The sequence below is a fragment of the Neophocaena asiaeorientalis genome, unplaced genomic scaffold (genome assembly GCF_003031525.2).
Source record: "Neophocaena asiaeorientalis asiaeorientalis breed wild unplaced genomic scaffold, Neophocaena_asiaeorientalis_V1.1 scaffold91, whole genome shotgun sequence".
NCBI classification, from domain to species: domain Eukaryota; kingdom Metazoa; phylum Chordata; class Mammalia; order Artiodactyla; family Phocoenidae; genus Neophocaena; species Neophocaena asiaeorientalis.
The window spans coordinates 2,945,062-2,960,927 of record NW_020173198.1 but is presented as its reverse complement, the minus strand read 5'-3'; the positions used below and the strand labels follow the sequence as shown (position 1 = coordinate 2,960,927).

The window sequence follows — 15,866 nt, the reverse complement described above, 5'->3', positions numbered from 1 at the left end:
AGGGTCTGCGTGTAGCCTGTACTCTATTAAGGCGGCAAGGCGAGCAGGCAACCAGAGAAAGCCCGCGCCTTCTTCCTTCCAGGGGGATGCCCCGGGGAGTTGTGTGTCGCACAGAGGAAGTGATGAGTGAAAACGGCTGCTCACGGTGGTGGCTGCCAGGGTCGGGCTGGTGGGGATCTAGACAGTGCGAGGCAGCGTCACAGTCTCCCTGGGCGCACTGGGCTCCAGGAACAGCCAGACGTTTCCTGAGTGCCCGAGAGGTGCATTAATTTAGTTGGGAAATTACATTCAATGATTCCACAATAAAGCATCTCTTGCAAGGAAATATAAAATACTATTAAAACCGTTGCTTGAAAAAAACAAAACAAACAAACAAAAAAACTGTTGCTTGTGTCAGGCCAGGGAAGGCTATAATAATTTGCAGACTACCGAAGAGCCTCTCATAACATGGTCAGTGGGGAGAGTCCATACCCTGCACCTCCCAGCTGGAGCTTTACGTGAGATGTCTGGTTCAAGCTTCACCTCAGCCCCACAAGGCAGTGGTGGTGCTCCCAGATTAGAAATGAAGAAACTGAGGCTCAGGAGGTTACAAAGAGCTCACCCAAGGTCATGCATTTGAATGGACCTTGAACCTAAGAGGACTTCAGGCGATGCTTCACCTTGCACCACCAAGCTGCCTGTGGTAGATGCAGATTCAGGTCCTCCCCAGGGCTGCTGAATCCAAATCCCTGGACCGCGCCCAGTAATCCGCATTTCAGCGGGTTCCCCAGGTGCTGCCTGTGTGCACTCATGCTCTGGGAGCCTCACTTTAAAGGATCCTCACGTCTCATTATTGATGGGGCAGAACCCCCTCAAATGTCTGTTGAATGAAGGGACAATCAATGCCTGATTAACGGACTCAATAAGCCCCCCGACGTTTCGGCTCACGAACATGGGAAGGGATGGAAATTCACCAGTGGTCAAGCCTGAAAAACTCTGGTGCAAATAACATACTGGTTCGCAAATTTTTATCTAGGTATAAAATGCAGGGGAGTTAGGGCACTTTAAAATCTGCCCTGGTAAAAGCCTAGCTCACTGCTGATGCCAGAGGATTCTACAAAACACTGATTCTAAAATTTGTCTGGACCCATTCAAGTACCTCTACGAGTGCTCATTAGCGTATGGGCATTAAACAGTTCTACCCAATAAACATGTGGCCCCTGCTCTGCAAAAATCAAAGTGTAACCTTGATCTTCCAGCTCTGTGACAGAAGGAAGAGAGGGAGTCCTCTCCCGGGTGCAGATGCAATGTGGCGTCCTTTTCCTCCTGGGACAGGTGGCAAGAACGGAACTGATGAAAACTGGCTTAGAGGAAAGAGCACAAGACTGGAGGTTCTAACGCCTTCTACAAACCCTCCATTCATTCCACAAACATTTACGGGATGTCACCTATGTACCAGGCACTCTGAGACACGCTGGGGATACAAGCCAAATTCCCTGTACTCAAGGAATTCCCAGAATGACATCAGATGACAGTAAAGATGCTGGAAAGGCTTTCTCGGAGAGAGAATGCTTGAAGTAGGAGTGGCCATCTGCAAGGTGAACATAGGTCGGGATGTTCCAGAGAGAGAAGAAAAAACAAGCCAAGGCTTAACTCAAAGCCCAAGTCATCTGACCCACTGGACAGTCTGGTCAGTCCCTCCTCCTAAACACCTCCCAGCCTGTCCTCTGTCCTTCACTATCACCAGCGGACCTCTCCTGGACCTGAATCACAGCCCCTAGCTGGTCTCCCCACTTCCACTCTGGTGCCTCTCAGTCTGTTCTCCACACAGCAGCCAGGGCAACTCTGAAAGACCTGAGATCTTGGCTTACAACCTCCAATGGCTTCTCGCTGCTCTTAGAACAAACTTAAACTCTCCCCGTGTCCTGCAAGGCCCCAGAGTCTGCTTCCTGCCTGCTTCTCCATCTCATCAGCTGCCACTCCCCTCCCACGCACACCAGCCTCTTCTGTTTCTCCATCAACACTCGGGGCTGTTGCACCTGCCTGGGATGCTCCTCGTCAGCTCTGGTCACGGCGGGCTCGGCCCCACCCTTTAGAACTCAGCTCAAAGTCTCCTCCTCAGAAAGGCCGCTCCTGACCAGCCCTGTAAAACACCCTCGATTCACCACCCAGTGTGTTTCCTCCCCAGCTCTTATCACACTCTGGATCTCTGTGTGCTGTGTCTTCGCCAAGACAGCATAAGTCCTGTTGCTGTGTGATCGGGCGCGGGAAAAGACAGACACACACAAGGTGTTCAATAAATACCTACTGAAGGAGCAAAAGAATAAAGACAAAAGCGAAGCTGCGTGGGCTCAATGGGGTGGAGGGCTAGTGGTCCTCCCAGGTAAGGCCCACCACTGCCCTTTCTAAGGGAGCTTCCAGGACACTCCAGGCCTCTGGGGGGCAGTCGGAAAACCAGCAGGTGGCTTCCAGTCTCTTCTAGCTCTAACTCCCACTATCCCACAGAAAGGAGGGAAAACAGCGAGCCCAGTAAAGATGGATGGTACCTAGCGGGGTGTTGAGGCAGACGCACTGCAGATCGAACCAATAGTTCTCCACGTCCTGCATTGAGTTCAGGACGTAGAGACGCCTCTCGAAGGGCCGGCTGCTGTGGGCCAGGTTGTAATGGGGGTCACAGGTGGTGGTGTCCACGATGACCACGTTCTTCTTCAAGAAGATAAAGACCTACGAGGGAGACACCGGATGGGGTGAGGGGAGAGCCTCAACCTCAGCACCGGGTGAGGTGTCTGGAAACTGCGCTTAGCCATCAGGACCACCTTCATCTGGGCCTGGAGGCTGTTACCTGATCTTTATCCTGAAACTTCTCTGTGGGCCCGAACTGGAGCAGCCCCATGTAGCACAGCTTCTGAAGGTTCTCCACCACCGAGAAAATGTAACGTCTGGAAAAGAGGGGGGTGGCGGGTTCTCAGCTGCCGTCAGGGGGTCTGCACGGGGGTGAGGGGGTGATGTGACTTGCTTCTTCTCCTCTCTTCGACCTGTGGGACCCTGAGGACAGGCCTCGGGCCTGAACTGTGCTGAGACCCAGAACCCTCATCCCAACACCAACCAGGGCAACGGGGCATTGATTCTACTTGGGGGGCTTGAGTTCGAAAGTAGAAGTAATAAAAGGAAAGACCCACCTCATTACCTGCAGTCTTTGTCAGCAGATTTTACTTTAAAAGAACCTTGAAAGCAAGTACTAAAATGTCCCAGCCCACACTGCATTTGCCTCTGTGCTTTATGTAGAAGGCACAGGTGGCTGAATTAATGACCTTGGGTCGCTACAACCTGGCAGGCAGAAACCTTTCCTCTTCCTGGTCAACGATTACTCAGAAGCCTAACTCCAAGGGGCCTACCAGGACCTTCGGCCGCCCTGAGTCGGCTGCAGGGACCTCACCTCTTGTACAGAAGCTGTTGCCGGATGGGCCTGGGGAGAAAGCGGATCAGCGTGTGCTTCTTCAGAGGGTCGTTCAGAAACTCCTCGAGGTTGTCCACCTGAGAGGTGATTTTCAGGCTCAGCTCACCCTCAAGGACAGGGTGAATGGCAAGAATTGTGAAAAAAACACCCCTACTTTCCAGGCTGTGGTCTCGCAGAATCTGGCCATCCATTCCACAGGAAGAGAGCCCCCTCTTGCCTGTCACTCCAAACCCCCCACATTTCTCAGTCCTGACGCCCCTCCCCTCCAACCCATCTGCCACACTGCTGGGTACAGTAAACAGGTGGCCTCATTCACTGCTGGTGGGCATGCAAAGTACTAAAACATTTCTGGAGGACAATAGGGGAATATATTTATTCATATTTTAAAAATTTAAAAAGGATGAAGGATGCTTATTGCCTTCAAAGCCAGGGATTCCACTTCTATCCTTAACCCAAGACGAAAAATTTTGGAGCTGCCCACAAATACATCTAACAAAAAGTATTCATCAACATGTCACTTACACCACCAGGAAACTGGAGCTTAAATGTCCAAAAATAGAGTAGTGGTTAAAATACATTAGGGTACATGCATAAGAAGGAATACTATGGATTTACTTAATATCAAGGTAAAGCAACGATGTGGAAAATACAATACATTGTTCAGTGGAAAGAACAGATCATAAAAGAGTGAATACAGTATGGTCTCAATTCAGTTTTTTTTAAAAAGGAAGACCTCACATATATACACATGCATTACATACAAACATGGCATAGGAAGAAAAAGACTAGAAGAAAATGCACCAAAAACACTAGCAGTGATACCTCTGAGTGATGAAGTTATAGCATTTCTATGGTAATTTCTATTTCTTCCTTTTTCTGTATTTACCAAATTTGTAAAAATATATTTTATTGCTATACCATAATTGTCTGTCTTTTGACTGATCTAGAAGAACAAGTCTTTGAAATATTTCCCTGGACTCACCATCTATCCATCCATCCACCCAATCTATTCTGTCTGCCTTTCTCTTTCTTTCTTTCTTTGTCTATCTATCTATCTATCTAGCCTCTCTCTCTCTCTCTCTCTCTCTATCTACCTACCTACCTATCTACCTACCTACCTATCTATCTATCTATCGAGCCACCCAGCCAGCCAGGCAACTGCAAGCATTTTCTCTTGACAGGTGAGTGCAGGCCCTCTGGTATGGAGCTGAGGGACCAGCCCCTGAGAAAGCCTGGGAGTCATCAGTACCTTGTAGCTGACTTGCACAATCTGGGTGAAGATGGAGAGGGGCAGGCAGAGGAGAATGTCACTGACCAGAGCCCAGCCGAAGCCAAAGTCCTTGTGGACTGGGACGGGAGGGATGTAGCGCGTCCACGAGGCTTCATCCACGTACACTGGGAGAAAACAGGGGTCAGTCCTGAGACAGGGTCCCCGGTCATGATGCTGGTATCACCTCCCAGTAGGTCTTGGTTCCCTCTCACCCCGAACTAGGGCAACACCCTCCTTGTCAGGCAGGAAGCCCGGAGGCTCAGGACGCTTGGATTATGTCTTCGTTTGGATCAGGGCAATAGGGGACTCAGCCGGCTCAGGTCATAAGGACAAGGAACCACCGTGACTCCCCTCTGGACCCCACTGGGGCCTGCCTGCCCAGGGCATCTCACCGGTCTCCATGGAGAGCTCCACTTCACCCTCCCGGGTGGCTCCATCCTGGGCGTCCTGGGGTGGGGCAGCCAAGGAGGCCTCCAAGTTGCTCCCGGAGGAGGATGGGGCTCCCGTCCTCCTTTCGCTGCTGAAGCCCGGCTTCTCCACCGTGTCCTTGGCAGGGTGCCCATAGATCAGGTACCACAGAAACATGTGGATCACCCGCAGGCGAGGCATTTTGGGCAGAAACCCTAGAGAACGCCCAAGTCCAGGAACTGGGGCAAGAAAGGAGGGCGATGCTTGAAAATCCCAGATTCAATTGAGTTCAATTCATTCAAAAACTATTGAGTGCCACTGTATCCCAGGGGCCAGGGAGACGGCAAATGTTTTCACCCTCACAGGACTTACTTTCTAGCGGGAAAGGGCAGACAGTAACAAACTACCGAAGACAGTACATCAGACGGAAAGAGCTGATGCAGAAAATAAAGCAAGGAAGGCAGAGGAGGGCTACAATTCTACAGAGGACTGGAAGGTCTCACTGGGGAGAGGCCTTAAGGGACATCCTCGAGTTGGTGAGGGAGCGGACCATGCAGACACCTGGGCGACGTGCCCCCCAGGGCGAATGAAAGAAGCCTGAGACGGGGGTGTGCCTGGCACAATAGAGGAAGGGCCGGTTGGCCCGAGTGACGGGGTGGAGCAAGGAAGGAGGAGTGCGCAGGAGGTGAGCCGGAGTGTAAAAGGGCAGGGGGCCACCACGACAGACCCCAGCAAGAGGACCTGAGGCTGACGGGGACTGTGCAAAACATCCCAGAATCGAGGTTCTTCTAAACAGCTTATTTCTTTGACACAAAGTGCTCCTTGACTTTCCCCAGCGAGAGGAGACCGGTGAGAGCCAAGGGAGGCACAGGAACAGGGTGGCGAGGACAAGGGACTGCAGGGCCCCTCCTCTGCCGTCAGGCCTGGACCGCGCAAAGAGCTCCCGGCTGCCTCTTGTCCACTCAGGTGCACGTGCTGCTCCGCTGCGCTGCCTCGTGTGCAGGTTTCTCCCTCCATCTGTACTTTCTAACTGTGACACCTTAAGAGTCTGGGCCAAGTCCCTGTGCCTGGAGCCCTCAGCAAGGGAAGCCACACAAATGACCTCCCCTGCTCAGAATCCCCGGGTTGCCGGGTCCCCCACCAGGACGTTTCTGCCTGACAGAAGTCTGTGAGCCCTCACCATCGTCCTCCTCCTCCAGCTGCATGCTGTGACCAGAAACTACAACTACACCCCAACTACGAAGGCCCGGCCGTGGGCACCAGCCCAGCACAAGCTGACGTCAGAGCAGCTTGGTGTGGGGTGAGGGGAGGGAGCCCTGTCTGAGATCTGCATCCCAGAAAATGAGATGAATGCTCAAACCCATCAGTGGCTGTAACTACCAGAGGCTTGTGGGCTCAGGAAAGGCAGAGATTTTCTGTGGTTTACAGAATGTTCCAGCCCAAGGGTATTCAGCAGAAAGAGTTAATCTTCGTGAACAATCCCTCAGGTTGGGACTTGGCATAATTTCACCTGGGCCCCACAACAGCCTTGTGAGGTACTCCGGGCAAGAATCACCCCCATTTTACAGACAGGAAAACTGATGCTGGCACGTGACCAGCCCCCCACGACCCCAGCTGTTGATTCAGACCTGACTCTGCCTGCAGCCCAGGGCTCGGATGTGCAACACCAAGTGACTCAGAAGACCAAATGAAACACAGACCCTGACAAGAAGCTGCTTTTTACCTACGACAGGGTGATAGTTCTTCAGCTGGGTTATGCCCATTTTCTCATCAGTCTTCTTCACCCGTCCACTTTCTACTTTAGAGGAAGCATTCAGCTGAGAGTCTCCCGATCCTCTTGGGCCCCCTTTTCCTTGACTTTCTTCTTCAGCTTCCCCTTGAGGCACTGGAGGCTGGGGCGCTTTAACCCTGAAGTTCAAATATAAGATGTTAGAAAACCAAGGGCTGAGAAAGGACAGGGCCTGTCCTCAAGAATTTGGCCCTGGGGTTTCAAATCAACTGCCTGTAGGGGCCAAACAGGTGATGTAAACGGATAAAATGTGTCGGGGCACTGGACATTTTGGGGGTGACCTGGACAGTGGACCCCCACCTACGGGGCAGCTCCTACCTCACGAGAAGGGCTGCCCAATGTGCTGGGACCGCTGACACTTTCATCGATGCCAGAAATCAGGAATTTGACATGAAATTAATTGGTAACTGACTCAAAGCCCCTGTGGCCAAGGCATGGCAGGTCACACAAACCAACATCTGCGAGCCCAGGCGCCACCTCTAATTTAAAGCCAACTGAGAACGTTCTCCCACCGAGCTTTCTGCCAGTCCATTAGGTGGTTTATGAACAAAATGAGAGAAGACCTCAGAAAGGCAACCACAATCGTTCTGAGCTATATTATAAACTATGCAAGTCTCACATGTCATAGGGCCTGACTTAGAGCACTCTGTCCACACTCTATTAGAGAGCATAGAATTAAGAATGTTAGCAGAGGGGAACTCTGCTCATTATTCTCTAACAGCCCAAATGGGAAAAGAATTTGAACAAGAATAGGTACGTGGATAACTTTATACACACACACACACACACACACACGTATAACCTGAAAGTAATAATATTGTTAATCAACTATGCCCCAATATACAATAAAAATTAAAAAAAGAAGAATGTTAGGATTTTTTTCCTCTTAAAGAATCCAGAAATTGATTCTTTTTGAGGCTAGGGGATCATGAACCATAAACCCCAAACCAGTGACTTCACTGATCGCACAAAAGTATGAATAAAGGGCTTTTGTGGAAACTGCTTCAGGTTGGAACACAAACCGAGGCAGCGTCACTGTGAATTCCCGTGGGAGCTGCCACTTGCCTGTTGGCTGTGCTTGAATTGGACATCCGGAAACGAACCTGCTCGATGGCACTTCTCACGAGAGGGTCGTTCTGGTCCATGGACGGGTGCACCACCAGATCCACCTATGGAGAGAGGTCGGGGGTCCCAAAGGGCTGGGGAGGTGCCAGGGGAGACTTAGTTCCACAACTCGGTTCCCTGGTGGAACCCTGGTCATACCTGCTGTCACTGACATTTCCAAAAGGCAGTTATGAAACGGGAAGTAAAATGCTAAACAGTGTGCCCTTACAGTTTCTGGCATCCAGATCCCTCAAGTGCCCAAGCCAGAAAGCTCCGCCATCCGTAATGTGCCAGCTGGGCTGTCATGGCCCACTGGTCCCGGCTGCTACCTGGGGGGCTGCTCCCGACACCCCATCCTGCTAGCTGAGCATTTCCCACAGCCGCTCGGGAATCCCGAGGGTTTCCATCTGGAAGAGGTCAGCTGCTTTCGTTAATCTCCCCTTGCTGAGAGTGCCATCGGGGGACTCCTGCCGGCTGTGCCTCTAAACAAAGTGACAGAGGATCTAGGGCTGCCTTCTTCGTTTTAGCTGTTCCAAGGTGCTGAGCAGCAGATGGGGGTGTGAGGCCTGGGCCCCAGGAGACAGCAAGGTAAGGTTTTCTAAACAAGTAACTCTGGCCAGCAGGCTTCAATGCCCAAAATGGCCTGAAGAGGGTGGGTCACGGGGGACAGGTGGCCACGCCTGGACAGCGACTCCGAAGGCCACACAAGGCTCCATCTCTTCTGCTCCTCACTTGGGAAATGGAGACCCTTCCCCGCTGCCCTGCCAACTGCTTTCGTGGTTTTGTGAGGTTCAAATGAGATACAGTTAGGTAACACCTCAGAAAATCTATAAGCCAGGAGCAAATACAAAGCATTCCTAGCTCCCCACTTTCCACAGCCAAACGGCTGGGCCAACTTCCCAAGAGTCCGATGGACAGGGCAGGACGCAGGAGCAATGGCAAAAGGCGGGTGCCGGACACAGCAACTCCAGCCAGCATGGCTCCAGCAGATCGGCGGGAGCCAGCCAGCAGCGCACACTCTGGGTGCCAGAGAAACTGAAGCTTACTCTGGAGGCAGAGGTACAATACGGCGGCCCTTCCAGCTGGCAAATGGGCGACGACAGTGGTAACCCCCTGGCAAGAGGCCCCCAGCACTGGGACACTGATCGACCCTCAGTGTTCACCTGGGACACTCACTCCTCATCCCCACCTCTTGCCCACTCCCTCTGGTACCACTGATGGATAGGTGACCAAATAGGCATGGCGGGGGGCTTCCCTGGTGGCGCAGTGGTGGAGAGTCCGCCTGCCGATGCAGGGGACGCGGGTTCGTGCCCCGGTTCGGGAGGATTCCACGTGCCGCAGACCAGCTGGGCCCGTGAGCCATGGCCGCTGAGCCTGAGCTCCGCAACGGGAGGGGCCACAACAGTGAGAGGCCCGCGTACCGCAAAAACAAAAACAAATAGGCATGGGGGACACGGCAGATGTCCATATGTCCACATAAACACAGTCTCTCTCCACTCCTAGGCTGGGGGAGATTTCATTCCCCTGCTCTCAGTTACTGCCTGAGGAGGCTGCACGTCGGAAAGACCTGCTCTGTGAAGACCAACAGAAATCAGAGGCATTGCTGCTGACCGGCTGGGCTGTTGTCCCCCAGGGAGAGAGGTCAGCCAGCACCAGGACCTCCTGCCACGCTCAGGGGGACGAGAGGCAGGCAGCCTGGGGAAGGGAGAGGGGTGATGTCAAGGGGACCCACAGCAGATATAACAACTGATGAGCTGCCCAACTTGGGATGGTAGAAACAGAGCTTTTTAAGTCATTTTCTGGTACTGCTCTATGTCTCTCAAATTTCAAAGGTCTCAAAAAAATAAAGTAAAAAAGACCAGAAATGACCTTGCCACCTTATTAAGAAAACAAAACATCAAAGCAGAGCTTTCTTAAGGCAGAGATTTAAAACGTAGTCAGAAGAAAGGGCAGGAAATTACAAATGCCTATTCCGCAGCACCATTCCCTTTGGTCCCAACGCCCAGCCGGGTATCTCAAATGACTCTGACCCTGAAAAATTTATGCCTTAGAATATGTGCAAAGCCACTGAGCTGCAGTTGCTATGGGAATGGCCCCAAACTTTAAACTTTACAGAAACAGATACATTGGGAAAGAAGAGATCCACTGTCCTCACTGGACGACCCAGCAATGCATGCTAATTGAATCGCTGACATCATTTCCTCTGGGATATGTTGCTGCAGATTTCGGTGGCTAATGTTTTTGCTGCTTAGTCTAAATTTTCCACCTTAATTTATTTTTGGCCGCATTGGGTCTTCGTTGCTGTGCTCGAGCTTTCTCTAGTTTTGGCGAGCAGGGGCTACTATTTGTTGGGGTGCATGGGCTTCTCACTGCGGTGGCTTCTCTTGTTGCAGAGCACAGGCTCTGGGCGCATGGGCTTCAGTAGTTGTGGCTCACGGGCTCTAGAGCACAGGCTCAGCAGTTGTGGCACACGGGCTTAGCTACTCTGTGGCATGTGGGATCTTCCCGGACCAGGGCTCGAACCCGTGTCCCCTGCATTGGCAGGCGGATTCTGAACCACTGTGCCACCAGGGAAAGCCCTAAATTTTCCACCTTCTAAATGTTGCTTAATTTCCTCCCAGTGCTAGTTAGCTGAACCTGGATATGCCTCCATTACCATCCTCTCCTTCAAGGCTGGCTGTGGGGCAGGACACCTGCCTTGGGCTGCACAGGCTGCTCTACAATCCAAGCAGGTTATTCCTCTTTTCTGTTTCCCGCTTCCACAGGAAGTGGAGATAATCCCTGTTGCCCCAGTGAGGAGGCATAATGGGAAATTCCTAACTATCGGCAACAAAGGAACAACCGAGGGACAAGGATGTGGGAAACTGGGTAAGAAAACACCCAGCACGCACAGTGGTCTGTGTGGTTACCTTCTTCTTGATGCCGTCTTGAATGACTGTCGTCCGATACAGCCTCAGAAGGCCTTCCTCGGACAGGTTCCGCACCAAGCGCACGATGGACTTCTTGCAGCACTTGGTGGACACACCTTCTTGCTTCTCCTGATCCATGATCATCTTCTGAATCCTGCAGCGTCACAGAATAAGCCGTTAATATTCCCAGTCTCACCAGGGAAGGCCTTTCTAGACCCAGGCAACCGACACCTGCCTAATGGGATCCAGCAGAAAGTAGGGGAGAATTAAAGGGTGTCTCACCACTGAAAGGATGACTTCTTAAGATGGCAAAGGTCATCTCTCTTTGTGATAAATGAGTTAGCTAAAGACAAGCCACCATTCACAGCAGCTTCACGTTCTGAGCCTTTCACCAGGAACTAAAGAGATTACATGAGTCAAGACAACCGATGGTGGAGAAACTGAGCTCCGTAATGGAAATCTGTCTTCACTGAGTCTCCATGCTAATTCAACATCCAGCTAAGGAATGTTCCAGTTTACCACCGTTGACACCCTCAGATCTGAAGCTCTTTTGACTCCTCTCCTCACGTATCTTCTCTCTAGATGTTACTGAGTCACTATGGTGATGTTTCTGTATCACTACTCACAGAATGGCAGGTCCAGAAGGGATATTAGGAGCACCTAGCTCCATCTCACCTGCACAGAAGAGGAGACCCAGGCAGCAGTATCCACAGGCGGTCTCCCCATCCCCTAGTTAGAGAACTCACATCCTTGACTCAAGGGTAAGGCTCCTTCCAATCGAGTGGCTTTGACCTTGGCTGCCCAGAAGCCCAAGGATGCCTCTGAGGATGTGGTGGTAACAGTGGGTTAGAAGGACCAAACCAGGGAGCACCCTGGACACAGAAGCTCCACACGTGTCCCCCCCTTTTTTTTTCTTTTTCATAGATCTTTATTGGACTGTACTTCACAATACCGTGTTAGTTTCTGCTGCACAAGAAAGTGAATCAGCCATATGCATACACGTGTCCCCATAGCCCCTCCCTCTTGAGCCTCCCTCCCACCCTCCCTATCCCACCCCTCTAGGCCATCGCAAAGCACTGAGCCGATCTCCCTGTGCTATGCTGCTGCTTCCCACCAGCGAACTATTTTACATTCGGTAGTGTATATAAGTCGATGCTACTCTCACTTCGCTCCAGCTTCGCCCTCCCACCCCATGTCCCCAAGTCCATTTTCTATGTCTTCCTCTTTATTCCTGTCCTGCCCCTAGGTTCTTCAGAACCGTTTTTTTTTTTTTTTGATTCCATGTATAAGCGTTAGCATACGGTATTTGTTTTTCTCTTTCTGACTTACTTCACTCTGTTCGACAGACTCTAGGTCCATCCACCTCACTACAAATAACTCAATTTTGTTTCTTTTTAGGGCTGAGTAATATTCCATTGTATATATGTGCCACATCTTCTTTATCCATTCACAGTCCCTTTTGTTTTTGTTTTCATAAAAGATTTCCGTTTGAACAAAAGGCTCCCTGGAGAATTAATAACAATGTTTCTAAGCTGATGCTATTAGCTGCCTCCGTTTCCTCTCACCCCTTCCTGAGCACCAAATTCCTAAAGGAACAAGGCAGATGCACTTTCCCCGTGACCTCTGTTTCCTGCTCCATCATTCTCTCCCTGTCAAGTGTATGGATATTCCTCCATGTCTACACTTTCAAATCACACAGACTGCAAATCCTTTCAACCACAAAGGGCTCCTATGAGAATCTATACAGCAGAAGAGAGATGCAAATGCCTCTAAGTCATTTCTGTGGATGGTGATGACTACTGATGTGGGATTTACTACTAATGCAAGACAGACAGACAGACTACTCCTTACGTGAATAAGCTCTCGATTAAGCGGAGGTTGGTGACAGCCTCTATGATCAGATTCCTGCGTTTCAGCAGTCGGTAAGTCTCATGGGGTTTGTCTTGGCCTGGGCCGTGCTTCCCAGTCTTCTGGGAACTGCCACTCTCCTAGAACAGGGACCAAAAGCATGAGAAAACTATGGACTCAGCAAGGTTTGGGGGCTAGGCACCACTCCTGCCAGTACGCTTTCCCTCTTTACGGAATTTCTACGCCATATTTCAAGAAGAAAAGTCAAGAGGATTACTGCCCCCGTAGGATCCCACTACCCCACGGTTTCAGTGCTTTGTAACAGCACAGACATCTGCCAGCAGAGGATCCCAGAACTTTATGAAGATCAGCTGGTTTCAGCACAGAAAGCAGAGGCATCTACTCCAGCCCTTCCCGGGGAAGGGGGCCGCATCCACTCAATCTTTACTTGGTTCTTCCGCAGTGGAAGGGAGGAAACGCAGACGGAGGGCCGACCCCCTGCCGTCACCCTATGGGGCTTCTTCATCCAGAACTCTCAACCACCTCACTGTTATGGTCCCCATTTTACGCAAGAGGAAACCAGGGCTCAGTGAGGCGAAACCACCATACTGGGTCCCGGGGCGTGAACGTGCGCCAGGACGCGCTTCTGCCTCCGCCTCAGGGAAGCCACGGGCAGCCTCTCTGGGAACATTAGGGAGATGCAGAGGCAGGCTTCCGATGGATCAGGATGAGTGGCGAGTGAATGACGGAGAGGAGAGCGGATGGGTGCCCTCCCCCACCCCTGCTGCGATGCCCTCTTCTCTCTTCGTGGTTCCTTTTAGCTTCCAGGAACTTAGAATCTGAACCTGTTCCATCTGCCTTTGGATCAAAGATGCTGAAGCCCAAATGTGCACCCTGAAGGGAAAGGAAATCCCAACCCTAACACACTCCTGGCCAATCACTCAGCATAATTCAGGGCCACTTGGCGGTCCCATGGCCAGTTTTGCTGGATGCCCTCCTTGCTTGGAGAAGCGCTTCTAGAGAATGAGAACACGCTTGAGGAGGCGCCTTGGGCCAGGGTTCCATCACTTCCCTGCTGGCAGCGGTGCTCTGGAAGAGGCTCGGTTCTTTCCTGAAGGGGGCGGGGCTCGAGGGGCGAAAGAGTCACAGATCCAAGGGGCCCAAGAGTGGCAGAAAGACTTTGGTTCTCTCTTGCGTTTCAAAGCAAACATTTTGGAGGAGAACCACGTGAGAAAATCTGCCTGCTTTCCACGGTGCTGCTGCAGAGCAAAGTGAACACACGCTTCACCAAGGGACCTCCAGACAGGACAGTTCATGCCTCTCTTCTCAGCAAGAGGGCAAAAAGAAGGACAAGGTTCTGCCATTACTCTGGGGACGGATTTCTAAGAGGAAGAGAAAGAGCTGAGCTAGAAAGAGCTGAGCTAGGAAGCTAGCAGCAGGACTCGTAGGGCCTGGAGGGAGTGTGTTGCTGGGGACACGTGGACCTGATGAGGAGGTGCAAAGTGGGTGGCAGGGTCAGGATGGCAGGGAAAACCTTCAGGAACTTGCTGGGATCCGCCTGCCGGCAGGTGCTTCAGATGGAAACAAGACCAATCATGACTTGATAAAGAGTCATGGCATCCAATGATAGGATACAGCTAGAAGGTTCTAGAAAATTCCACAGAAAATCTCCCCCACCCCATGCTCCATCACTCCTGCTGTAGGGATAGAACCCAAGCTCAGGCTTCCACACCGGAAACGGAGAAGCAGGGCAGGGTGGGAACTCCACACCCACGGGTTCCACTCTCCATTTTGTCATTAACTGAGCAGGCAATCCCTCAGTCCCCAGAGGCTCTGCTCGCCTCCTCCTGACCACAGCTGGCTTTCATCTTACAGGGTTGCTGTAAAGCCGGAACCAAACGGCAGCAACAGCGTCAAAGGCACCCCGATCCCGAGTCTGTTCTGTGCTGGGCAACTGAGGCACCCCTGGCCATATCTGAGGCACCTTCCAGCGACCAAGGACAGCACTGAGTGAACTGAATCACATGATGACAAGGCATTCCTGTGTCGACTGCCTTTTAATCCTTCTAATTACACTGAAGAAAAAGTATTGGTTTGATTCTACTGTCTTTAACACTGTGAAGTAGAACACTGTCTGACCAGAATGGACGAAGGAAGTTTTGTTTTTATCAGATCTATTTTACAATGCAAATGATATTGGCTTTTCATCTAAAGCAGGGTTTTTCAACCTCAGCACTGCTGACACTTCGGGCTGGGTAACTCTGCTGTGGTTTACCCTGCCTAGTCTGGGACATTTAACAGCATCCCTGGCCTCTGCCTACAAGATGCCATTAGCACCCTCTCCCCATGTGACAATGAAAAACATCTCCAGACATTGCCACATGTCCCCCGGGGGGCAAAATCTGGCCAGAGTGAGAACCACTGATTTAAAGTAGCCATACACATTTTTCCTTCAAAATAAATTTCAGTAGAAAGAGTACGTTGTTGGAAATTTTAAAGCCCTGTAAATAATGTGCAGGTGATTTCTGCTAAGGGGGGCTGCGTGACGGTGGTGTGTCAACACGCACTGCGCTCCTACGGTAGAGTCCCCCCCACACGGCCTGAGCGTGTGGCACTTTTACTATTATTGATTTTGTTGTTGTTGCTGTGATTCTTAAGCACAGAAAAGCCAAGGCTGACATCCACCTGCCACAGGCCCCTTCCTAGAGGAAACGCCCTCCCCCGTGGGCACTCACCTTTGGGTTTTCAAGCCTGACCTCTTCTATCACGGCTATGTCGCCGCTGTGACTCTCCATGCAGTGGGAGCCCAAGGGCACGCTGGGGTCTGAGGAGCTGCTGGTGTCCAGGAGGTTGTCCCCCCTGAAAGAGCTCTGGCAGGCTCTCTCAGCAGCTCCCAGGGAGGAAGACGGATGCTTCTTCAATGGGTGAAGGCTGATGACTTTCCACCCCCCTGCAGTGGAGGACAGGCGTAGAATGGATGAACCGTGGCCACAGCAGGGGGAAAGCGAGAGGGGCACTTCTGCTCAGCTGCCGGACCAGAGCCGCACAGGCCAAAGGAGTCCATGTGGTCAGTTTAAGACGAGGGAAGTGGAGCAAACAGAG

The 15,866-nt window shown here is 51.6% G+C and overlaps 1 protein-coding gene across 1 annotated transcript in view; it reads right to left on the bottom strand.

The window, feature by feature from the left end:
• The window catches only part of GTF3C1 (general transcription factor IIIC subunit 1), a 73,030-nt gene that overhangs the window by 26,417 nt on the left and 30,747 nt on the right, over positions 1–15,866 (bottom strand). The window contains exons 10-19 of the mRNA XM_024744695.1: positions 15,500–15,714; positions 12,768–12,904; positions 10,917–11,070; positions 7,969–8,072; positions 6,838–7,022; positions 5,099–5,353; positions 4,686–4,831; positions 3,416–3,513; positions 2,822–2,918; positions 2,526–2,703 (exon numbers count right to left, since the gene is read on the bottom strand). Of these exons, the coding sequence (XP_024600463.1) occupies positions 2,526–2,703; positions 2,822–2,918; positions 3,416–3,513; positions 4,686–4,831; positions 5,099–5,353; positions 6,838–7,022; positions 7,969–8,072; positions 10,917–11,070; positions 12,768–12,904; positions 15,500–15,714 (1,569 nt within the window). The remainder of the gene's footprint in view (positions 1–2,525; positions 2,704–2,821; positions 2,919–3,415; positions 3,514–4,685; positions 4,832–5,098; positions 5,354–6,837; positions 7,023–7,968; positions 8,073–10,916; positions 11,071–12,767; positions 12,905–15,499; positions 15,715–15,866) is intronic.